The sequence below is a fragment of the Vulpes vulpes genome, chromosome 1, assembly GCF_048418805.1.
Source record: "Vulpes vulpes isolate BD-2025 chromosome 1, VulVul3, whole genome shotgun sequence".
Lineage (NCBI taxonomy): Eukaryota > Metazoa > Chordata > Mammalia > Carnivora > Canidae > Vulpes > Vulpes vulpes.
The window spans coordinates 74,946,682-74,972,021 of record NC_132780.1 but is presented as its reverse complement, the minus strand read 5'-3'; the positions used below and the strand labels follow the sequence as shown (position 1 = coordinate 74,972,021).

Here is a 25,340-nt window from a genome sequence, read left to right as displayed (position 1 = left end):
ATTCTTATTTTGACAACAAGTAAGGATCCATATAGTTTTGAGAGCTCTATAATATTACATACATGTAAAATTTTAAATTCACTGTGATTCTTCTATGAGCTAACACCCTTTTATTTTTAAAAATGACGTGCAGTGTTATTGGAATCATGCCTTCTGGGATTCAACGCTTATAATCAATCAAGTAAAAAAGGTTTTTGTTTTTTTTGTTTTTGTTCTTGAAGTATATAAAAGGGGGAGTTTGGGCCCTTTCTTTAAAGTCAAAGTAAAGTCTTAATTAAGAAAATGTATAGTTTGTGCCTGAACTAGTAGCCTTCATTCCTAATTGTTGTGTGATAGCAGTAGTTTTTAAATTTGTTCTCTTCCTGTATTTGGTAGCTCATTACTTTCTTCTCACCTTCTTCCCTTTACCCTGTGCCCACCCATACCCCACCTCCAAATGCTCCTATGGGCACTAGAAGTCCAGCTCATCCACCACTACTGGGGAAAAGATCACAAAGGTGTATGAGTTGGGGAATGAGCCAGAGCGGAAGCTATGGGTCGACAGATACCTTACCTTCATGGAAGAGCGAGGCTCCCCTGTCTCAAGTCTGCCTGCAGTGGGCAAGAAGCCCTTGGACCTGTTCCGGCTCTATGTCTGCGTCAAAGAGATTGGAGGTTTGGCACAGGTGAGGGCATGTGAATGAGTCAAGGAGGAGACACTCTGCATAAGCTCTCTCTGCAGGTTTCTTTGAATGTGCAGACTCAAATGTTTTTTTTCCCCCCAATAAAGAGAAAGCTAAGCCTATGGGATCCAGTCTAAGTGCTACAGGGGGAGCACTGGTCGGAACGCTGGCCCTGCTGACAGCTCGCCATGTGACCTCAGCAGGTCATCGTATGGACCTCAATTCCCATCTGTAAAGTGAGACAGTTGGGCTAGATTTTTGTTTAGGTTCCCTGATAGCTCTGGAGTTCTGTGGGCTTTGCCAAGATTCCATAGTAAATACCCCAGAAATGTTTTGCAAGTGACCAAATTGTCTGGATCAGTTATAAATCCAGTTCACTTTTTCCTTCTAGCCAGAGTACTTTATTAAGAAAACTAAGTCCTGTATATCTAATAAGCAAGTCCAAGATACCTGTCCACCAGAGGACATTCAGCTTCAGGGTTGTGCGGCACCTACCCTGCACTTGCCTGATTCTTAAAGCCAGTGCTCCCTTAATTTTTATGCCCTGGGGGCCATGCTTTTCTCACCCTGGTCATGGCTCTGCTTTTAGCCCAAAGTCTAGTTCCGAGGACATGTCCTGCCAGAGGAACGACAAAAAGGCAAAAAGAGGATCCCTAGATAAGTGCTCACTGTGTGTGGGGCCCTGTGCTTTAAATTTGTTCTGGCTTTGTCTTTCTGAATACCCATAAAATGCAGGGGACATCAGCCCCACAGAGAGAAGGAAGCTGTAACAAAATGAGGTAGGGTCGTGTGGCCCAGGGGCACTCAGGCTAGGTGTGGGCCAAGCCTGCGAGTTCTAAGACGGGTGCTCTGCCCATCTACCACTAGCTCTGAGGCTACTTCTTCATTAGAATTACTTGGGGAGCTTTAAAAACCTGTCAGTAACCAGGCTTCCACCCAGATCGATGAAAGGAGCTGCTCTGGGCCCTAGTGGTCTACTACATAGTGTGGCACCCCGCACTCCACCCAGGTACCACAGGTCGCCAACTATCCAAGAGTGAGTCACCTCATCCATAAGTATCACTGAGGGCCCACCCTGGTTTCAGTGCCATGTGGCTCTGGGGGATGCAGGAGAGGCCTTTGCTCTCAGCCCTCCCTGAAGTGCCTTATCCCACCAGAGACCTGCAATGTACAACTGAACAAGCAGAGTTTGATTCAGGGCTTTGCGGAAACATCTGGTAAGTCCTCAGTGCAGATGAAGTGAGGGAGAGTTGGTCCATGGAGGGAGAGCTGGTCCATGGAGGGAGAGCTCAGGATGCACACCTCTCCCCTGCACCTAGGCCCCCCTGACCTCTCCCACTCCATACCTAGCTCTCTGGCCAAGATTTTTTAGAATCCTCTGGATACTATACACTCGGGTTTCACCCTCACAGAAGTATAGAGGTCTGGACACCTTACTTGGAGTGTCAGCAGTGTGGGTTACCATGTTGGGTCTGCAAGTAAGGCTGTTTGCTCACCCAGCTAATCAGGGCAGTGTGAGTGTAGCTGGGATGCACAGCAGTGAGCCACTTGGCCACATCGTCACTCATACCCAGTCTTGGTTTCTACCCAGTGCCCTCAGATGCAGGTACTGTCAGGGCAGGTACTTGCAGCCACATAGAGATTAGTGCCTTGCTTTTCAGGGTGTCCTAGGCAATACTCTGCATATCCCTTCTGAAGCAATTTTCAGGCCTGCTTGTTGCAGCCTGGCATGAAGTGCCAAAAGTGGAATTAAGCATTTCTTGAGCATTCTGAGATTTGTTTATCGTGCACCATTTAGTACTAAGTAAATGGACATAAAGAGCTTTGTGGGAAAGTTTGAATCCAAAAATTGAACATTTCATTAAAAAACCACTGTCCTGGGGATCCCTGGGTGGCTCAGCGGTTTAGCGCCTGCCTTTGGCCCAGGGCGTGATCCTAGAGTTCCGGGATCGAGTCCCGCGTCAGGCTCCTGCATGGAGCCTGCTTCTCCCTCTGCCTGTGTCTCTCTCTGTCTCTCTCTGTCTCTCTCTCTCTCTCTCTCTCTCTCTCTGTCTCTTTCTGTGTCTATCATGAATAAATAAATAAAATCTTAAAAAAAAAAAAAAAACACTGTCCCCTTAACTCTTACCATGCTACTTAGCAGAAAGCATATCTAAAGCAGATTATTCCCCAAGTATTTGCAGGTCTGTGTGTTTCCTTAAGGCGTTCAACCTTGGATAACGCTGGCCCAAGTGGGGATCAAAAGTTAATGCCCAGAATCCTTTTGCAGCATTTCAGGATTTCTCTCCTTTTTTTCTCCTCACTTTGCGGCTGTGTTCTCTTCAGTTGGAATGTTAAGTGGGAGCACTGTAGTCACCTGTGCCCTGCCCCTTCCCCTGGCTCACAGGGACCTGCCACATCGGCCGGCTGGTGGCCTCAGAGCCGCCCAGGGCTGATGGCTGGTGTGGGCTGCCCTAGAGTCCCCTTTGCCCAACACCATAGGAAAGCCTCCTATGAGAGTAGGGACACGGGCTGGAATTACAGGCTCGGCTTTCTGGAAGCTTGTGGCTGTTGGAAGGAAACAGTGTTTCTCATATCAAAGCTAGAACACTTAAACTGCAAAACAGTCATGTTATTGCTTTTTAAATTCGTTTTCAGATGTCCTTTTTTTTTTTTTTTTTTTTTTTTGATTGGAGGTGGGATGGGGGTGAGCGGGAGTGTACATTTGCTCGGGGGAGATCGCAGGCTCTGAGCAGCAGCGGCCTGGAAGAGTGAGGCTTTAGAAGGTGCATCAGGCAGAAGAATCTCAACGAGCAGCATTTTATGTAGCTATCAGCAGGTCCCTTAATGGTTTTATAACTGTAAATGCTGTCTCTGCACTACTGAGTGGGAGTAATGAGCATTAGTTAAGAGAGGCAAATGAAAAAAAAAAAAAGAGTAAACCAAGACATTAAGTGCTTTTTTTGTCTCCTGGCTTTAAACAAGCCACTTTGCTACAAACCAATGATCCTGCCATTTTTTTTGCTAGGTTAATAAAAACAAGAAGTGGCGTGAGCTGGCAACCAACCTAAATGTTGGCACTTCAAGCAGTGCAGCGAGCTCCCTGAAAAAGCAGTATATTCAGTACCTGTTTGCCTTTGAGTGCAAGATCGAGCGCGGGGAGGAGCCCCCGCCGGAAGTCTTCAGCACCGCGGACACCAAGAAGCAGCCCAAGCTCCAGCCGCCCTCTCCTGGTAAGTGGGAGTGCTACAGTTGTCACCGGGAAAGGCAGTGGCACCTGCACCCCCCACCCGGCGGAGCGCTGGAGGCCACTAGCCACTTCTGAAAAGGCCACTTCCTGGGCAAGCAGGATCTTTGAGGATAAGGGGTGTTTTGTAAGGGAACCCCCTCTGGCAGCGCTTAAGGGAACAAAGAATATAATCTGGGATGTGGCCGTTTGAGCCACTGTGGCCAAGCCACCATTCTCCTGCCTTACCTTCCTTCATCAAAAGAGACTCTGGAAGCCTGAGCTATATACCTTTCGTCCTTCTCCACATATTTAAAAAATATTCCATCTAACTGTCAAAAACCAGTCACCCCAGTTACCCCTGTGAATACTTTGGTGCTACCAGAAAACACTGCCCTGAAAGTTTAGCAGCCAGCTTCCACCAGTCCTGCTTCTGTCAAAGACACTCCACATCATATGGCAGCAAAATGAAATCCGGACTCAGTTTTTAATGTTGTCCTGCCCAGCAAGTTCCCACTTGTAGGGAATCCAGCAGACCTGTCATGGTGAAGGTCCCTGCCGCCCTGTTTCTGAGGCCCAGCAGCTGGTTAGCTCAGACCCGAGGTCAAGAGCCTTAAGAATGCTACCTGGAAATAATGCAGTTCACCCACAGTCTCCTGAGCAAAACCAAATCCATGATACCTCCCTTCTCTCCTGTCTCTCCACTCCACCATGGAGGCCCTGCTGTTTTCTCAATTCCCCCGGTAGCCTCTCTTCTACCTGTTAGCATTTCAGATTCCTGAATCACTGTCTTCTACTGAATACAGTATTCTTAGATAGGAAGAGACATTCATCACCCATAGATCTGGGTGGTGACCTCACACAAGTTAAATCCAGCTGTCTTCTTGCCTGGCCACATCCGAGCCCTGTGATGGTCAGCACTTAGCCGCACTGTCCTGCATACAGGATGGGACTGACCATTCCTGCCGCTTCCTATCACACAAGATTGTTCTGGGATCAAATGCCAGTATTTCTTAGGTACTTACAATGTACCAGGCTCCTTCTTAAGTGCTCTACCATTTAATCTTTACATCACCCCTATGGTGCACATACTGTCCCAAAGTCCATGAGAAAACTAACACACAAGATCTAAGTAACTGTCCCCAAACCTCATTGCTAAGTGAGTGGCACCCAGCTCGAGCATTATGCCTGGACCTACTGTATTCCTCTGCCTGTGTCTGAAGTGGCATTATAATAGGGAAACCTTCCACGGGTAGAAGGTGTCTGTGATCCAAAGAAAAGGTGTTTTCTCCTTGTTTCTCTACTGTCTGGATGGCAATCTAGTACCTACGGTCACTAATCAAGAGATGACACATAAATACTTCTTAGGGCCAAGATGCGCTTGTAGGGAATATACCTGGGGTATATATTTAGACCCGTCAGTTCGAAACACAATTAGAAATGCTCTCTCAGCCCCACCCTTAAGGATTTGAAGCCTTTGCAGTTCTGGTTTACCTTAAAACTGTGAAATCTAATTTTAAAAGTCTCACAACATTACATTCAGTTCACAGGGTAAAAACAAGCTGCCTGTGAACAGCTCTGAAACTATTTTTCCAAAATAAAAACTCAGTGGGGTGTAGGGACCAAAGTGGCGATGTCTGCAAAGATGTAAAGGTATATTTTATTTGCCAGGAAAAACTCATGTCACTGAATGGGCTGCACTTCTGTATGGAGAATAGCTCTCCCAGTGAGCATCAGCTTCAGTACAAGAAATCCCGCTGAGGTATAGACCCTTCAGAAAGTGGAGGGCCTGTTCTCTCAACAGTCAGCTCTTTCCTTTTTCCCTTTCTTTAAACTACCGTTTTTATGGCAACATTATCGTTTTAACTGCACAAAGGAGCTTGGATTGCAGATGCACTTCTGATAACACGTTTTCCGTGGTCCACATGGTCCGGAGTCCTGTGAATCAAGAAGCAGGAGGAGGAGGGTGTCCTGAGCCCAGCCTCCCGGTCAGGGCATGGCCCAGGCGACCTCACACAGAGCACATGGGGCCAGGCCACTCTCCACACCCTGCTCATACAGACGGAAGGACACACAGACTGGCCGGCAGGGGAGTGAGGAACATCAGCCCCAGAACCCATAACCACACTTTTCCCTGACACCCATGAGTCTGTGGCCTCTCTGACACCAGAGCAATCATTAGAGAATACGAAATATATTTATTGTCAATGAAGGAAACAAGATTATTCCCCCACCATTTGCCACGTCGGGGTCTCCTATACTACACAATTTTTAAAAACGAATTTTCAGCCAGCATTTGTGTTCTTAGAAGTCCATTCTCCACCTATGAAGGTAATTATAGTGTATTTCTTATCAACACATCCAAACTAAATGAAAAGATTTCTAAGAAAAGTACTAGATTGCTTTCTAAATGGCCACTCTGAAGCCACCTGAATTCCCAGCTCATTTGGCTACACTAGCGTTGTGTGTCATCCATCTGTATTCCAGTTTCGATCTGGTGTGGCCAGTGTGGACTGAATGAACTTCCTTTCCGCCAGCCTCTGGGAGGTAGAACCCCTCGGCCCGTGATTTTCACCGTAGGGACCGTGTGGTTTCTCAAGCCAGAGCTCCATGTTACTGTCTTCCAGTGACTTGGGCGAGTCCATTGAGGGAAGCTCCCAGATGAAACGTGGGCAAGGCCTGGGGTACAGTTGCATTTCTGAAGTGCCAGTGGGGATCTCGTTATAATAAGCCTATAAAAGTTCATGGAGTTCTAATGAACAGCTGCAGAAATCACCTCCCCAAGTGGCCTGGGAGGCCTGGAAGCTGGGGTGGCGTGGGAGCGGGGTAAAGGGGGGCCGAGGAAGCTCCACATTCAATTAGTAAGTCTGTAACCAAAAACCCATCCATCTTTGCTGGCAGGTGGCTGACTGCATTTCTATTATTAGCTGACAGGTGATGTCACAAAACCTGTCATGGATCCAACTAGGGAATCCTCAGTGGAAGATAAATGAGAAAGAGGTTCAGGTTATAAACAAAGGTGCCCTCTGGGTGACCTCCAGTCACTGTAGACCTGGGACATATCAGCTCTCCTTCCTTCTCCCTGCCCTCCTTCCCGAAACCCCAGCCAGAACTAGGGCACCAGGTTCGTGCTGTGTAAATTATCTTCCCAGCTAGGAGTCTGGCTGTACAGTCTGAAGTGTGTGAATGTACTTAACCTTCAATAACCTTTCCATTGTTTACTTTCGAGTATACATTTGTAGCTTCTGGCAAAAGGTAGGGAGAGCCTACAGAGTGTGCCAGCCTCGTCTATTAATGGAGCTTCAAGAGGTTGTGTTCATTTTTTTTTTTTCCTGAAAGGAGAGGAAAAAACACTGGCAGAGGGAAGAATTTTTCCTTTTTTTTTTTTTTTTTTTTTTTATTAGCTGTAAATGTGAATACTTGTAAATAAGGGTCATTCTGAAATCACAGCCTGTGAACCATGTTTCCAGGGAAGCCGCACAGGCTGCTGTGGAGTGTGGTCTGTGATTTAAGGAGCACGTTATTTCTCCTGCCAGCTCTGTGAGGCAGTCACATCTGTAGGTTTATCCTTACATATTTATAGAAGACTCCACTTTTTTTTCTTTTATTACGATCTACTTACTTAATATGTAGGGTTTTACCAAAATCTGATTTATAAGCATGTGTTACTAAGCTTTTCTTTGGCGATATCTACATTAAAAAGATGATCTACTTTTCAAGCTAGTCTTCCTGGCATCTCTGAGAGCTGCCCTGAGTCACTCTAGTCCCGGGCACCCAGCGTACACCTTACACAGGAGGCAGGGCCCTGGTGGCCAGGGCTCAAGATTCACTCCCAAGCAGGCCAGGCCCAGGGCTGACCTGATCTCACTGGAGACCTCTGTGTTCCGCTGAGGCTTTCTGACTGGAAGAGCTGGACTAATTTCCACCTCGGGCTCCTTCCCAGCACGCTCTGTAATCTCCAGTGATTTGTTGAACCCCATTTCCTCTACAGTTAAATGTGGCTGATGGTAATTGTAGTGAGTGTCGGACACTCCTAGGAAAGGGACTCCAGATAATACAGTATCATCTTTGACAAGCAGCCAGTAATTTCTGCCATTTGTAACAGTTCTGAAAGCATTTATTATAAACTGCATGAGGGCAGGAATTTTTGTCCTTTTTGTCAGTTTGGGACACTGATGCATCCAGGAATAGAAAAAAAGCAATATAGTAAGCAATGTAGTAAGCATGTTATTTATTCAATAAGTATTTGTTGAATTAATAAATGTAGGCAGTGTCTATCGGGCACCTCACATGCAATTATCAGTGATAAAGCGGGAACCCTTAAAATACTATGTTTTCCAATGAGGTGAGTACTTAAGTTTTAAAAAGATCCGCTCAATACTGAGCTCTGTTATTATAGTGTAATTATAGTTAAAGCCAAATCTCAGGACTCTGATGATGACATTAAAGAACTCCAAAGAGCATGACTTCGGTTTTGTAATAACAAATCTGATTCTAGAGCTCTAAAAATGACTTTATTAATGACATAGCACAGACATTGAGGAGGCATTGAAGTGATATAAGGCTCATTACAAATTTGTATCATTGCATTTCAACTTAAACATTTCTCGTTGCCTAAGACCTGGTAGTAATTTTTCTAACTTTTTTCCTAAAATAGCACAATAGTCCATCAAATCAGTATACCGAATTTTTCATCCCATTTTTTTTCCTTACTCTCAGACATTTAGATTATCTCCATTATAAACAACACTGAAATAAACATTTTTTTCTGCCTAAAGCCTTCTTTTATATTAGATTATTTTCTTGAGATAAATACCCGGGAAAGCAATTACCCAGTCAAGAGGTATAAATATGTTTTATGGCTCACAAATGAAGTATGTTGCCAAATAGATTACTAAAAACAAAACAAAACAAACAACTTTTACTAATTTTCACTATAAACAATATAAGAGCAACTAATTTTACTATGTCGTTACCAGTAATGGATATTGTTACTATTTCTAATAAGATGGTGTTGTGTTGTCTTTCCTTTTTTTTTTTTAAATTAGTAGGAAGGATGAGCTTACTTGATAACTTCTCTTTTTTTTTCTTATTTTCTCTTGGTACTACTACTGTCAGCTAACTCAGGATCCTTGCAAGGTCCACAGACCCCCCAGTCAACTGGCAGTAACTCGATGGCAGAGGTTCCAGGTGACCTGAAGCCACCAACCCCAGCCTCCACCCCTCACGGACAGATGACCCCGATGCAAGGTGGAAGGTATGCAAAAGGATCTCTGTGAGCCACATGACATCAGATTTGTCTTTAAAGAAGAAGTGTGTGTCCTTAATGTTGATTACTACTAGTTTTATTCATGTAATTTTAGGGGATGGTTTTCACATTAAACGTTTTTAAGTTAGGCCTATTTTCTGAACAAGCATTTGGAGGCATCTCCTGCTATTTCACGAAGCTTTCATTTTTCTTGTCTCTTTAGAAGCAGTACAGTCAGTGTGCACGACCCATTCTCAGATGCCAGTGATTCATCATTCCCAAAACGGAACTCCATGACTCCAAGCACCCCATACCAGCAGGGCATGAGCATGCCTGATGTGATGGGAAGGATGCCCTATGAACCCAACAAAGACCCCTTTGGTGGAATGAGAAAAGGTAAATGCAGGGAGACCTTTGCTCAGGCTTGGTCCAGAGGGCATTCTTCCCTCTCCACAACCAATTCACTTACCCATTCAAGACATATCTGAGTCCCAGCTCCTCAACCTACTAAATTCCCAGCCTTGGGGAAAGTTCGCAGTAGCTCCGTGCCTCAGTTTCCTCATCTAGAAATTGGGATAATAATAGGACCTGCCTAAAGGGTGTGATGAGGCTTAATTGAGTTAATGTACCAAAACCCTGTTGAAGAATGCCTGGCACAGGCAGTGAGAAAGAGTGCTCATGTGGTGCTCCCTAGTGGCGGGGGTGCTAAATAGCATGGGCTGGGCAAGGGCTAGGTGCTGGGCAGTATGTTGGCAAATTAGACATAGCTCCTCCTGGAGTTGGCAGGGTCTTGGGGAAACAAACAAAAAAGTAAGTTAAATCACAAAAATATAATTAAATATGGTAGTCGATGGAAAAGAAACAAAAAGGAAGAAAGGACACAAAGTGCAGCAATGTTGGCTGTGGATCATTGGTGGGGAGGGCAGGGAAGGCTTTGAGGAAAGGTAGGTTATCTGCTGACCTGAGGAATGAGGAGTCAGAGAAGAGTGTAGAGTTGGGAAGGCCCAGGGCAGGAGCCAGCTTAGTGTGTTTGAGGAGGTGGAAGGTATCTGAGGCACAATGAGCCAGGTAGGGGCAAGCAGGCCAAACTCTGGGAAGCCATGGGCCATTGGAGCCAGAACCTTCAGCCTTTCTGGGTGTGTGGATGAGTTGGATTTTTACCCTAGCTGAAAGATGTTCTGCAGGAAGTGACATGACTAGGTTTTTTGTTAAAAATAAATAAATAAATAAATAACTGGTGGGGTGCCTGGGTGGCTCAGTTGGTTAATAAGCCTTTGGCTAGGGTTGTGATCTCAGGTTCCTGGGATCAAGCCCCCCCACCCCCAGTCAGGCTCCCTGCTCAGCAGGGAGTCTGTTCCTCCCTCTAACCGCACCCCCCCCCATGTTCTCTCTGGCTCTGTCAAACGAATAAAACCGTATAAATAAATATGTGGCATCTGTGGAGAATGTGTTGGAGGGACATTGTGAGAGTCCAGGGGAGAGATGACAAGGTGCAGTCAGATCCCAGCAATGAAGAGAGAAGTAGACGCATTGACTCTGTGGTCTGAACGTAGGAAGAACAGACTGTGCTGCTGAATTGAATGTGGAGGTGGAGGGGGATGAACCAAGTGATAGGCCCCGAGAGGGCGACGACGTCACTAGCTTGGAGATGCACTAGTGGGATGTGGAGGCTCCCCCCCTAGGGCCTGCGCTGTGGACGGGAGGGAGGGGAACAGAGAGGGACTGCCCGAGGGGACTTTGGGATGTGTGGTGATGGTAGGTGGTGGAGTGTCTGTCTGTCTGCCTGAAGCTAGGCAGAATCTTGGAATGAGGAATCACTTTAGGAAACTAAGCAGAGCAGTGAGATGGAGGAGTGCGGGGTGGGTGGGATCACAGAGAGCATGGGACAGTTCCAACTGACTTGGCAGACACCCAGCAGGGGTCTCCCTTAGGCTGATCTTCCCCATCGTGCACCTGGCCCTGAGAATGACCTGAACCTCTGCCCTTTGGGCCACTCCACGCCGACTCCCAGTGCTCTTTGGCACTCTTCCAAATGCAGCCGGGCTGTGAAATTGAGGCACGATGTGAGTATCATCAAAAAAAATACAGAAAAGTAGTGATACTGTTTTTACAGAAGTACTTCTGGGATCCCATAAACAATAGTACTTCTGTCCCACTTGGGTGTTTGGGATATGCGAATTTCTGGACATACGGTCTTAAGTAGAGAGAAACATAAAGCCCAAAACCACGGTTTTCACAACTAGTATGGACCAGTGAAAAATAAACATGAGTGTTTTCAAAATTTTAAGTATTAGGCATGTATCATTTAATTAGGAAATGAAATTATGTTTAATATAGATATTTCTTATGTAACATTTTAGCTAGCTCTTATACTGAGTAAGATAATCTATAATTTTTCCTTTCAAAAAGTTTTAGAGCTGCCTATTCCAAGTAAGTATTCTGCAGAACATGCAATAAATCCATAAGCTCAGAAATTGAAAAGCCTTGTAAATGTTGGCAGTGGCCATTTTTCTTAGTGGTATGAGATACTAGAACATTTTGTTTAGTGCTGGTGGTGGTTATATCACATTTTAGACTCTGAAAATACGACAGTAACTTGGGTAACATGGTAGTGTTTGGAATCTGGTTTCAGATGTTATGTGAACCATTCTAATATCCCACCTATTTGCTGTACTGGACAATGAGAGTTGCATTGCTTTTGTTTCTATATGCCTACAATTTTTCTTATTATGAAAAATGGGGGGTGGGGGATGATTGTGGATTACCTGGTTAGGCACTAGCTGGCTGCATAATGTGTTTTCATCAACAGTGTAAATGATACAGGGGCTCAGAGGGGAGCTCCTTCTCATGTTTCCCCGGGATATTTCATCTCACCTGCTACCTTACAGGGCTGGTCTATTTAGCACCAAATTAAAGCAAATACACAGAAAATAGATTTTTTCCTTTTTTAAAAAGATTTTATTTATTTGAGAGAAAGAGCACCAGCAGGGGAAAAGGGGAGAAGCAGATTCATCGCTGAGCTGGAAGCCCAACATGGGGCTCAGTCCCAGGACCTTGGGACCATGACCTGAACCAAAGGCAGATGTTTAACCAGCTGAGCCACTCAGACACTTTGAGCTGTTGATTTTTCACGTAATGACCAGCATCAGGGGAAACTGTGCTCTTCCTTGCTGTTGCTGCCACTGACCTGCAGTAGGGTGATGGAGCAGATGCCAGAGCCTGTCTGAGCCTTTGTGGCCAAAGCAGCCTTGACTGCACCAACCTGCCTTCCCACTAACCTCCGGAATTCATTGCTGATTGAAGGATTGATTAATTGCTTACAAATGAATAACAAGTGAATATTGGTATGTTGGATATCTAAACAGTATACTTTAAATATCTAATATCTTTACACATAATCCCCTTTTTTTTTTATTTTCAGAGGGAGAAAAAGGTGGGGAGCGGCTGAGGGAGAGGGAGAATCCTAAGCAGGTTCCATGCCCAGTGCAGAGCCTGATGTGGGGCTCAGTCTCACGACCCTGAAATCATGACCTGAGCTGAATCCAAGAGTCAGACCTAACTGACTGAGCCACCCAGGCACCCCATCTACTTTTTTTTTCTATTTTTTTTTTAAGATTTTATTTATTTGTTTGAGAGAGAGAGGATATGAGCAGTGGGGGAGGGGTAGAAGGAGAGGGAGAAGCAGGCTCCCCACTGAGCAGGGAGCCTGACTCGGGGCTGGATCCCAGGACCCCGGGATCATGACCTGAGCCAAAAGCAGACACTTAACTGACTGAGCCACCCAGACACTCCTACTTTTTCTTTTTGATGCTCTAGTACTGAATGGTTTGTTTCATAATATTTTGCTGTTATAAAAAAGTGGTGCAGTGGTTATTGAATGATGCAGCTCTTTTTTCACACCCATAGAGTATTTCTATGAAATGGATTCCTAAAAGAATAATGGAATCAAGGGATATGATTTTTATTTTTATTTTTTTTTTAGTTTACTGAGTATATTTTACTACATAACAAACTACCACAAAAAGTGGCTTTAAGCACCAATGTTTGGTTATATTTCACAGTTCTATGGTGGGTGGGGTGGCTCTTCTTTCCATGTGTTGTATAAGCTGGGACATTGAGACTGTCATCTGGAAGCCTGATTGAGAACTCTTCCAGAGCTGGGATGTCACTTGAGTGGCTGGTGTCATCCAGAAGCTCTATTGGGAACTCACCTGGAACTGTTGCTTAGGGGCCTCCTCCAGGTGCCACCCCATGGAACTTCTTGGGTGCCTCCTGATGGGGTGGATAGGTTACAAGAAGGAGCACTTCAAGAGGACAAGCCCCAGATGCAAGCACATACAACCCTCTGCTGCATCACATTCGCCAGTACCCCATAGGTCAAAGCCAGTCACATGACCAGGCCCAAATTCACTGTGAGCAGGGACTTCATGGGCTGTAAATACCCAGAGATGTGCTTCCTTGGGCGTCACCAAAATAGAGAGAGCCCTACCATAGCAGGTATTGACAAAAAGTTACACCAATTTAATACTCTTAATGTGAGCATATAAGAGCATGTGGACTCTCACTCCCTTACCCTTACCAGGAATGATTTTTACCAGTCCTTTTAATATTTGCCAATCAGATTGGGGGAGAGAACAGCCTCATAATGGTTTTAACTTGGATTTCTTTAATTATTAGTGAAGTCGCACATTTTTTCATATATATTGATTGGCCACTTAGTTTTCTTTTTTTCTCTGAATGTCCATTTATTTGTTTGCCTGCTTTTGTAGTCTTTTTTTACTGATGAAGAATTTTTTGTGTTTTTAGGAACTAAGCCATTTAGTTTTAATTATCCCCATTAATGTCTGTCTGTCTCTGTTTTTGCATTTATAAATTGGAGAGTAACATCAAAACTTCCTCTGCTGCATGGTGACTTGAGCTTGAATAAATTAAAGTATAGGAAAGCACACTGCAAAGCACAGTGCATCCCACCCACGTTCAACTTCATTGTCTGCGCCTCTCTTCCAGCCTAACGAATTCTATCAGTTCACTGAAGTTTAATCAGCTTTTGCTTCATGTAACATAAAAGTAACCTTCCTAGGATGAAGAAAGGTAGTAGTACTGTATATCAATTAAGATTTGCATTAAAATGTTTAATTTGCCCACAGGCAAGTTTCTGGGCTTGACCCAATTTCCTTCAGGCTCTGAGCTGATGTTAATTTGCATATTTGACCTAATTGCCACTCTACGCCCTGGTAGAAATACTTGTATTTCATCCATTCTTGAGTTATTTTTAATTCCCTAGTGGTTTTCTTTATCCTGATTTTGCAGTGAGTCAGTAGATGGGCATCCATGTTAAAGTTTTTACTTTTTTTCCCCCCCTCTAAGTGAGGGAACTAATTTTATTCATACAGTTGACTCTTGAATAATACGGGTTTAAGCTGCACAGGCCCACCTAAACACAGATTTTTTTTTTCAATAAATAGATATACAGTACTGTAAATGTATTTTGTCTTAATGATCTTCTTAACATTTTCTTTTCTTTAGCTTTATTGTAAGGATACATGTAACATATGAAATATGTGTTACTTGTGTGCGTTATCAGTAAGGCTTCTAGTCAGCTGTAGCCTAGGAGTAGTTAAGTTTTGGAGGGAGTCCAGAGTTATATGTAGATTTTCACTTTTTGGGGGGTCAGTGCCCCTAACCCCTACATGAAGGGACACCTATATGTGCATTTCTTTTCCTCATAACTGCTGCATGAGATGACATTACCAACCTTGTTTCATAGACAAGGAATCCAACTCAGAAGTTGGAAACACAGGAAAGGGCCAGTGTTTGTTTTCTACATTACTTTCTAACAAATTACCACGACCTCTCAGCCTGAAGCAATGTCAGCATAGGATCCCACTTTCCTGGGGACCCTCAGCTCAAGAGTCTCCCATTCAGACATCAGGGTGTCGGCCAGGACTGAGCTCATGTGCAGTGCAGGGTCCTCTTCAGAGCTTGTGCAGGTTGTTGGCAGTTTTGGTTCCTTGTAGTGGCAGGACTGAGGTCTCATCGTAATGACTCATCTGGGATTCACCACCCTTCCTGACGTAGGGCCCTCTCCCCTGCGTGGTGGGTGCTGTTTCAAGGCCAGCAGGAGGGTGTCTCTAACCTCTAGGTGGATTTAAGGGGCACATATGGATAATCTCCCTTTTAGTTGCCTGCTAGTCAGCTAATTGGTAACTTTAGTTACATCTGTGAAGTCTCGTTAGTTATCTAATGTAATCATGGGAGCAGTATCCCCATCATATTGGTGGGTTCTACTCATACTCAAGGGAAGGAGGAGCTCATCCGAGGCCTGTATGCAGGGTGGGGGATAGGGATCCTGGGGTCCATCTTGACTCCAGACCGTACACTCTTTGGTTTGTATTGTTGTAGGCATATTAAGAATAAGATAAATGTCGGCAATACTAAGGGTAACAGAAATGACTGGAAGGGCTGTTTGGGCCCCTTGGTCTTTGAAAATGCTTAACTTTATATCTGTTCTTTAAAATGTTACAGTGCCTGGAAGCAGTGAGCCCTTCATGACTCAAGGACAGATGCCCGCTAGCAGTATGCAGGACATGTATAACCAAAGTCCCTCTGGCGCGATGTCCAGCCTGGGCATGGGGCAGCGGCAGCAGTTTCCCTACGGAGCCAGCTATGATCGAAGGTGGGTGTCTTCTAAGGTGACCCTAGGAAGGTTTCCTTGATGCTGCACTCTCCTCACATATACATTCCTGACAACATGTAGAGCCTGCTCTCCTCTGGGCTTAAGGAATCTGGGGTGGCTGCCTTCAGCAGATGACCTGATCGGGACCACGGGGAGCGCCTCTTGAGAGCTGGCTGGTCCCAAGCAGCGGTGGGCCTCCCAGCATCAGCCCCTGGCCCCACACCCCCAAACAACACCTCCAGCCTCCTCAGTGGCTCCTCTGGTGTGACCCACCACAAACTCAGGTTCTTTGGCCCCACCCTACCCCCTTCCTGCCTGCATCTCTTCCTTCGGGAAAGATTTGCTCATGGGGGCTATGCTGGGCTCCCAGGAGCCTTGGGCTCTCGGTAAGCTCTGGGAAAAGTCTTCCTGGCTTTGGCTTTCCAGCTGTTGCCATTCTTCTCTGTGAAAATTTTAAACAGCAAGAACACTTTGCTCCTTAGAAAACATCTCTGAGGAAAGCCTCGGCTGTCTTTCTCCAGATGCTTTTCAGGATGGCATCTGGACATTCAGTAGCAAGCTGGGTTTCGGTGCCCATCCAACTTATTTTTACTAAGACAGAAGGAAAGTTGTTGAAAAGTCTCTGAGAGGTAGCAGAAAAGCAGCCTATGGTAGGTGACTTTCTATGAAGAGGGCCCCTTACCTGTCCCCCTGACTTAAATACAGAAGCACTCAGAAACAAAGTCTTTGACATGATGTTAGTGGTTGTTAAAGAAAATAGAGGCACATTAGAAGGCTCTCTTTCTAACTGTAGCCACAGGGTGAGGACAGCCTCGGCTCCGTTCCCTCAGAATCTGGGGTGGTGGTGATGTTCCTCAGACTCCCTCCTCCAAGCAGCCGACACGCTGGCTGTGGGCGAGGCTTCAGTTGTGAGAGTCGTGAGGTTTCCGCTGGTATAACACAAAGGGGAAGAAAGTTTGAAAATCACTTCCCAAATAAGCTTTCTTTCTGGCATTTTCCATGCACCTGTTTCTTGAGATTACAGAGCCATCACAAGCTTCTCGTTCTTACCCTGGCTGTGGTGTGGTGAATGTTTATTTGCGATGTCTGCATTACTCAGTTACCCATCGTCTTGAGTGTACTGGATCAGGGATTTTATTTAGATTTGTTTTTGAAGATCCAGGAGAGAACCTTTCTTTCTTTCTTTCTTCTTTTTTTTTTTTTTTTTTTTGGCTGATGAGATTGAAAGACCAGTTATCCTAGAACATATATTCTTAGAGGAACTCAGGCAGATGTACTGCTCTGTTTCCTCTAGAATGCTTTCTAGAGCTAGTTTACGTCATTTTGGCTCTACCACTTTAGAGTTTACCTTGTTATGCTTCCTGAAAAGCGTTACTTGTTCAGCTTAAATTTTATCTGTCAGTTATATTTCTTTCCTCCTAATGTAAGCTTCCTTCTAATTACTAACACCCTTAGCAAACCCTTCCCTTGTATCTGTTTTACCTGCAATGTTCTCAGAATTCATTTATTTTCTTTCTTGTTCTCACTCCTTGACCAGTTTAGGAATATATTCAGTGCAAGCATCTCTTCCTTCCTACAGGATTCAATCGGGTTAAACTTCCAATCTGTTGCTCTTTTACACATGCTATTTTTATGGTATTTATAGTTTCTCAATGTAATAGAAGTTGAAAAATAAATGTTCTTCCTTCCCATTTTCAAATTTAATAGGAGCATATTTAAATCAGCCCTGTCACTTTTGTAAGTCCTCTCTTACATTTTTCTATGGCCTCTTAGGGTCATGGGGCTTCAAAATTTTAAGTAGTTCTGTTTTTACAATTATTAGCTAACTCAGTATCATTTAGATTAATTGTGGAGTACACTTTTTTAAAAATTGAACATTTTGTATTCATAATGAGAAAAATAAATAGAGATGTTTTCTGTGATTATAGAGCTAAGTTCTGGTAGTCCTAGAAATCCTGCTTTGATTCTTAGATTGTTTTTCTTGTCTCTTACTCTCATTAATACCTCCTGTCCTGTGTCCGGTGTTGCATGACGCTCACTACCTGGGTCTGCGTCGGTGGCTGGGTGGGGACTCTCCTCAAAGGCACTGGGTGCCAGCCTGTCCGGCCAGGACTCCTCACACACCTACTAACTAGGAGATTGGCAGCATTCCCAAAATGGGTGTTGCCGTCCCTTTAGCTAAAAGTTAAAGTGCTGTTTCTCCTCAGCATGCCTCTGTTGGAAGGTGTATGCAGTGAAGGAAAGACAAAACCACCGAGGGGTGCAGGATTTCCAGAAATGAACTGTTTATTTCTCTCTTGGCCTGAGGTTCTTTGAAAATGAAGTGTTCTTTGAATGCCTCATTCTAGGCATGAACCTTATGGGCAGCAGTACCCAGGCCAAGGCCCTCCCTCAGGACAGCCGCCATATGGAGGACACCAGCCCGGCCTGTATCCACAGCAGCCGGTGAGTTGGCGAGCGGGCATGCAGTTCTGTGCTTTCTGTTTAAAACTCAAACTTGTATTACTTCAGAAGAGTTTTAGAAAGTTAAAAACAAGTAGCATTTATTGAACAATCCTGATACATATGCTTATGCTAGAAAATATTATTAGGATTTTGAAGTCAGCAAATTTTCGAAAGCTCTTGATATATGGTATTCTAAAACAAATATATAACATGTTGTAAAAAGTAAAGGACATTCAACCTTGTATGTAATAATCAGCCCAAGTAAAGTATAGTTTAAACATGTGTCTGTTTTATGCATTGTCCTAGCAAATGCCATTTTAGAACAAATTTGTCAATGTTTTAAAGAAGATGTGTAGATAAAAACAATTTAAAAAATTATATACCAATATTGAAAGTTAATCAGCTTTTAAAAAAATAAGATATTAATGACCCCTATATTTTGCCAACATAGGATAGGTTTCTGCTGACTTAACGCAGCCACAGGTACTGAATTGTGTAAGATAACTTTGCACTTGTCACTACTGATGCAGAATTTCATGTTATGCTGTGGCTGTTCAGAAGCAGGGATTTCTATTTCTTTTTTTTTTTTTAAGGTGGTATTTATTTAGGGGAGAGAGAGAGAATAAGTGTGAGGAGGGAGGGGCAGAGGGAGAAGGAGGAAGCAGACTCCCTGCTGAGGGGGGAGCCTGATGCAGGGCTCAATCCCATGAACCCACTCACCTGAGATCAAGACCCAAGCCAAACCCAGGAGTTGGGACACTCCACTGACTGAGCCACCCAGGTGCCCCAGGAATCTGCTGTTTCTAAACCACATTTCAGGTGTAAGACCTTAGGTGACATAGAGGGGGTTTTAAACATTCAGTTTTACTGGAGCACGTGTGTACAGTGAACTGTATTATTAAGCCAACTGATCCTAAACAATCTCCAAGTAAGGTGAAAGAACACTAATTATTACATCAGCATCTCTCTCACATTGGGAGGATCTCACCCTGATCAACTGCTGGTACTCAGGGTGTCCCCAGGAGGGGAGCCTCGTAACACAGGTTATGTGGGCCCAGCTGTCAGAGCCTGGGACCCATGGGGCTTTCAGGGGAGACTCTGACGTGTACCACTGGAAGTCAGGGTGGGGGCCAGAAGCTGTAGGGTGTCGGATAAGCAGGTCCAGTCTGAGGAGTGGATGCTTGTACGGAGACATTTCTGTAAAGGTAGGCCTAAGAAATCCCTTGAATCCAGGAGCCTTTCAGGCTGGCCCTCCGAAACTCAGGCCATTCCAGTGCGGGTTCTCCTACCTACAGAGGCATCTCTGTGTAGCTCCAGGCCCCCACCCAGCACTGCCCGTGGCAGGGCCACCAAAGCTGTGTCCTCCTGTCATGCAGCCTTGGCAAATGCCAAGGGAAGAAATACAGGAAGAAGAGAGAGGAAGCCTTTCTTTCCCCACAGAAAATTTCAAGCCTGTGCAAACAAATTTTGGAAACCCTCTTTGGAGTCCGTGACGTGGCATTATATAATCCTAAAATGGAGTGCATAAATTGTTAGTCCTTAGTTGTTCTAGGAGCTTCCCATATTCATTTTGAAATGAACATTCCACCAGGTAATAACTGTTTTGCATAATTTAAGTGTGTGATTATACCTGTAAAAGCACATCAGTATGATTTGTCTTTATATGGATTTCAGAATTACAAACGCCATATGGACGGCATGTATGGGCCTCCAGCCAAACGCCACGAGGGAGACATGTACAACATGCAGTATGGCAACCAACAGCAAGAGATGTATAACCAGTATGGGAGCTCTTACTCCGGACCAGACAGGAGGCCCATCCAGGGACAGTATCCATACCCCTACAACAGAGAGAGGATGCAGGGCCCCGGGCAAATACAGCCCCACGGGATCCCACCTCAGATGATGGGTGGCCCAATGCAGTCGTCCTCCAGTGAGGGGCCTCAGCAGAGCATGTGGGCAACACGCAACGATATGCCTTATCCCTACCAGAATAGGCAAGGCCCCGGCGGCCCCGCCCAGGCACCTCCTTATCCAGGCATGAACCGCACGGATGATATGATGGTACCTGATCAAAGGATAAATCATGAGAGCCAGTGGCCTTCTCACGTCAGCCAACGTCAGCCTTATATGTCCTCTCCCGCCTCCATGCAGCCCATCACGCGCCCACCTCAGTCATCCTACCAGACGCCGCCATCACTGCCAAATCACATCTCCAGAGCCCCCAGCCCCGCCTCCTTCCAGCGCTCCCTGGAAAGCCGCATGTCTCCAAGCAAGTCTCCCTTTCTGCCATCTCTGAAGATGCAGAAGGTTCTGCCCACCGTCCCCACGCCCCAGGTCACAGGGCCACCCCCTCAGCCACCCCCCATCAGAAGGGAGATCACCTTTCCTCCTGGCTCAGTCGAGGCATCGCAGCCAGTCTTGAAACAAAGGCGGAAGATTACCTCAAAAGATATCGGTAAGCATTCCAGGCTTTGTCCTGAAATGAATCCCGGTTGTGATCTAGAATTTTAATTTTAGTTTAGATATAGCTCTTGTTAATCTCAAAGGGATCAAATTCTTATGACGACAAACTATCGAGACATGTTTTTGTACAGGAGCAAGAGCTGGAAGCTGCTAATCTGAGTTAAGAAACAGTGCCAAAGAGGAGCATGAATTAAAACAGTATTTTTACACATAAGTGTTATTTGTGTGAGAGAGTAGAGCTCCAAGTGAGAGACCAGGGGATCCTCATGACTATATTTTGTACTGCATTTTGAGCTCAAAGATTTGGTCTCAACCAAGCACTTAATCTCTGCGGTGTGAGCTTAATGGCCAAGAGGCTAATGAAATGCTGAGGTGGCCTGAAAAAAATTGAAGGTGAGCCACTCTGTCATTTTGGTAACACCATACAGACAGTGAGCTTCCCTGGGGCAAAGTAGAAGCCTGCATATGATAAGGAGATAAATATATAGTATGATATACGGAATTTGATATGTCATGTGTAGAAATGACATGACCCCTATAGCGCTGGTGGATAGGGGCCAAGGAGCTATTTCAGGTGGATGCTCATGTTTACTCACTCTGTTCAGGATGTTCTGAATACTAGTCAGAGATCTGGAATATCTGGGAGAACACGGTTTTTCTGCATTATTTTTGAAGTACTTTTAATATAGCAAAGGACATTAGAGACCTTGGTTATATTAAAAAAAAGTTTTTTCAAAAACCTCGAAATCACTTGATTTGAAATCATTTACTACAGTGACTAGAAAATCAAAGTTATTAAAGGTTTTCTTCAGCCTTGGGAACTAAGGACATATACAGGCAGAGAGGGGGAGAGAAGTCAGGACTTACAGAGAGGGCTGCTGGGGCTGAGAAGAAACACAGACAGACACTGAGCACCATTTTCTATGTTGAAATATATATGTGAGGATATGCGCGTGCGTTTGTGTGTTGATGTGTTTCTATGTGTGCGTACGTTTGAATAAATAAGCATATTTAAATTTTTATAAAATTTCTTTGCACACGTAGATCAGCATTTGTCATGAGCCTGGGGAAATTTATGTTCCTTATTTTAAAAAGAAAGTTTACTTTTTCTCTTACAAAAGTATTGCCTCTTAGAAAATATGGAAAGTAGATGAAATTAAAATAGAGGTGGAAACCCACAGCCCCCTCCAGCGGGTGTGATTGCTTTCCGACGTCTGGTGTGGGCTGTTGCTCTGGTGGGTTCTCATCGCACCGGCCTGCTTACACCATATGCTCTTGCCGATTTCCTGAGAAAGAAATTTCAGACATACGATGGGCCTCTTCTCCTAGTCCCATCTTATGGCAAATCTTGCAAATGTTTTATCTAATCCTTCTGTCTTCTTCAGGAACAGGAAGGGGGAAAAGAAAAGTAGAGCCCTTCTGTTTCCCATCCCCTGGCTCAGAGCAAGCTGTTGAAAAATCCAAGCCTTCAAAGTGCTAATAATTGTCAACAGCGTGTTCTGAGGGCAGAGGCTCAGATAGAAGAGGACAGCAAGGGAATATCAAGACTGTATATCCCAGAATGTGCTGTTTGGGAATTAAATTTTGCCTATATTCTGCGTATTTGCCAGCCTTCCAAAGATGCCACCCCAAGACATTTGTGAATGAAGCAGGCAAAAGAAGACAAATATCATTTCTTGGCTTGACTCAATTATTAACACTCAGCTGCATCATTACAGAGTCTGTTAGGGGCTAAAGGAAACAAATCAGAGATGAGGAAGGGCCGTTGTGCTTAGCCACTGCCACCTCTAGCAGCACGTTGAGCTCATGTTTAACCAACACATCCAAAGGATCATAAATGATGAAAATTTTTTAGTAAACTGTCACCTCCATTTAAAATATGGAAATGATCACGTTTCACCGTGCCTCCGAACATTTGTTTGAAATCAGTATTTAACTCAACATTCGACTTCTTTTGTTGTTTTTTTAATAATTTTTAAAAAGATTTTATATATTTGAGAGGAAAAAAAGAGCATGCATGAGAGTGAGCTCATGAGCAGTGGGAGGGGTAGAGGGAGAAACAAACTCCCTGCTGAGCAGGGAGCCCAATGTGGGACTCGATCCCAGGACCCTGGGACCAATACCTGAGCCGAAGGCAGACACTTCACCAACTGAGCCACCCAGGCACCCCTACACTCAGCTTCTCTTTCCTTATTCTTCTGTTATTTTCTTCTGTCCTTTCATGCATAGAGTTAATATTAATTATGCCCTGATCTTTCCCCCTGGTTTTAGTTACTCCTGAGGCTTGGCGTGTGATGATGTCCCTTAAGTCAGGTCTTCTGGCTGAAAGTACTTGGGCTCTGGACACTATTAACATTCTCCTGTACGATGACAGCACCGTCGCTACCTTCAGTCTCTCCCAGGTAAGCCAGTAACACATCCATGGGCCCAAGTGGCTTAAGAAAGGGCTATAGTGCAGTGTGTCAGCAAATGCAAGAGGTGATTGGCGCCCCCAGCGGACATGGCGGTCCCAGAGAATTCAGTTGGGAATAAGTCACTTCACGCTCTAGTATTAGCACACACTTACTTGTGTTTATCGCAAAGAAACTATCCCCTCATGTGCACGCACATATGTGCGTGTGCATGTGCGTGTGGAATAGACCGTAGTAAAGGTGAGTTCCTTAGAATGACTGTCAGCAGGCAGGTGGGAAAGAATCCAAATATATCATCAAGCTGGGACTGGAGTCAGTATTGGGTATGCAGGAGCTTTCTGTGGGACATACCCTGCTTTCCAGGGAGACCAGGCCTCTTTCTTTTAATTAAAAAGAAATGTTATATTATAAAAAATGTAGGCTATAGGGAGAGGTAGAGAGAACAGTTTAATGAACCCTCATAGCCCCATTATTTGGCTGAGATAGTTATGAACTCAGCGCCAGGAGCGTTTCTTGGTCCATTTCCTCCATTTTTGCCTCTCCACCTTATTTTGAAGCAATCGTGTGAAAACCTACTACTTTTAATAAGATTAAAGCGCTCCCTTGTCCAGTGGTAGGCCTAATGTAGCTTCCAGTGTAACTGCTAGAAAAGAGAAGGGAGCAGAGGGTTAGGCAAAATGCCCAAGAGCCAACTGAGCTATGAACTTTATTTATTTATTTTTTTAGCTACAAACTTTTAAAGAAATATTTAGAAACAAAAATGAAGAAGGTAATTCTCCCTACTGTGGATGAACAATTCTCTGCTTTGGGTGAAAAAAGCCCAAACATCTAATTACCTTGCTTCTGTTGACATTGGACCAGAATCTTCCACCTTATGTTCCTTCTCATATTTAAGTCCTCATCGTAGCCCTGAAAGGCAGTTTTTCACTGGATCAGAAGTGTGTTAATAAGGTTATAAACATCTCATGAAGCCTATTGTAACAGAAAATACTAAAAACTGTATATACTTCCTTTGCTCAAGTAATGACCTTTCATCCTTGGGTTAGCAGAGTAAACTACTATTGATCACACATTTTATTTTTTTTTATTTTTTTTAATAAATTAATTTTTATTGGTGTTCAATTTACCAACATACAGAAAAACACCCAGTGCTCATCCCGTCAAATGTCCCCCTCAGGATCACACATTTTAATAACCAGAATTGCTTTAGTGACTTACCCCTTACCCCCAGGGAAAAAGTCAACTTTAAGGGATGGGAGGGTCCAAACCCCCAGATCTTCACTTGAAAAACTGTGCCTTCATCCCCTAAAAACAGAGTACTTTGTGGTCAGTACTTGAGTGTCCCCTTACTTCTTAATAACAGTTCTAAATCCACTTTCAAGAAATTGAGAGCAGGATATGACAGTATGGGTGATTTCCAAAACACCTATCATTGAAGAATCCTTCTGTACTTACCTGTCCTCTACCCACCCAGATCTGGTGGGGTGGGCATTGGGGGAGGAGAGCTGGGCAGTGGCTAATCACAGGGTTATCGGTTTTCTCGAGCCAAACATTTGCTTAAGGGACACAAAACTGATTCTCAGAGTTGCTTTTGTCTTTCAGCTGCAGTTGTGAGAGCTGCAATGTAAAAGTGCATTCTACGAGACATTCTAATTCATTTATCAGGGACTAAATTGATTTGTTTTTAATTTTCTGTGTTTATGTGCTACTACATTGCTGAAATTATCTTCTCCCAAAGATATATGGAGGATGTAAATTAGAGTAACCTATGGCACCTGAGACAAAAATAACCGTAAAATCCTAACAATAATAACCATAAAAATCCAGGCAAGCAAGTCTCAGATAAAATAGCAGAAGAGAACAGATTCACTTTGGGTGAATGAGTCTATAAAATCCAGGTTCCCACTCTTCTAGTATAGAGCGCCTCGTACCTAAAGGAGAAGAAAAGGCAAAGAACCGATAATATTAAAAAATAAGAAAATAACAGTGAAGGTTTCATACTGAAGGAGTGGGAAAGTAAGCAGCAAATAGAAAGCATGGTAAACGTTGGCTTCGTTAACAATATAAAATTCAGGGAGACCTTTCTAACTCCTGTGTAGTCTCTCTTTGGCCTAGCCGACAAGGAATTAAAACATGTGAAAATTACCCTTAAAAAAAATGTGTTGGTAGCCACCAGGATTGACCCTTTTCAGTCCTTCCTGACCTGATGACATTGTACCCGCTCTTG

At 44.3% G+C, this 25,340-nt stretch overlaps 1 protein-coding gene across 14 annotated transcripts in view; it reads left to right on the top strand.

Annotated features, from left to right (window-relative positions):
* ARID1B (AT-rich interaction domain 1B) overlaps window positions 1–25,340 on the top strand; it is a 491,955-nt gene that overhangs the window by 463,460 nt on the left and 3,155 nt on the right. For all 14 annotated transcript variants that reach the window (XM_072767266.1, XM_072767261.1, XM_072767255.1 and 11 more), the window contains 8 exons: window positions 456–665; window positions 3,670–3,874; window positions 8,986–9,124; window positions 9,339–9,511; window positions 15,641–15,791; window positions 18,140–18,236; window positions 19,911–20,694; window positions 22,974–23,104. In XM_072767266.1, coding sequence (XP_072623367.1) covers window positions 456–665; window positions 3,670–3,874; window positions 8,986–9,124; window positions 9,339–9,511; window positions 15,641–15,791; window positions 18,140–18,236; window positions 19,911–20,694; window positions 22,974–23,104 — 1,890 coding nt within the window. The remainder of the gene's footprint in view (window positions 1–455; window positions 666–3,669; window positions 3,875–8,985; window positions 9,125–9,338; window positions 9,512–15,640; window positions 15,792–18,139; window positions 18,237–19,910; window positions 20,695–22,973; window positions 23,105–25,340) is intronic.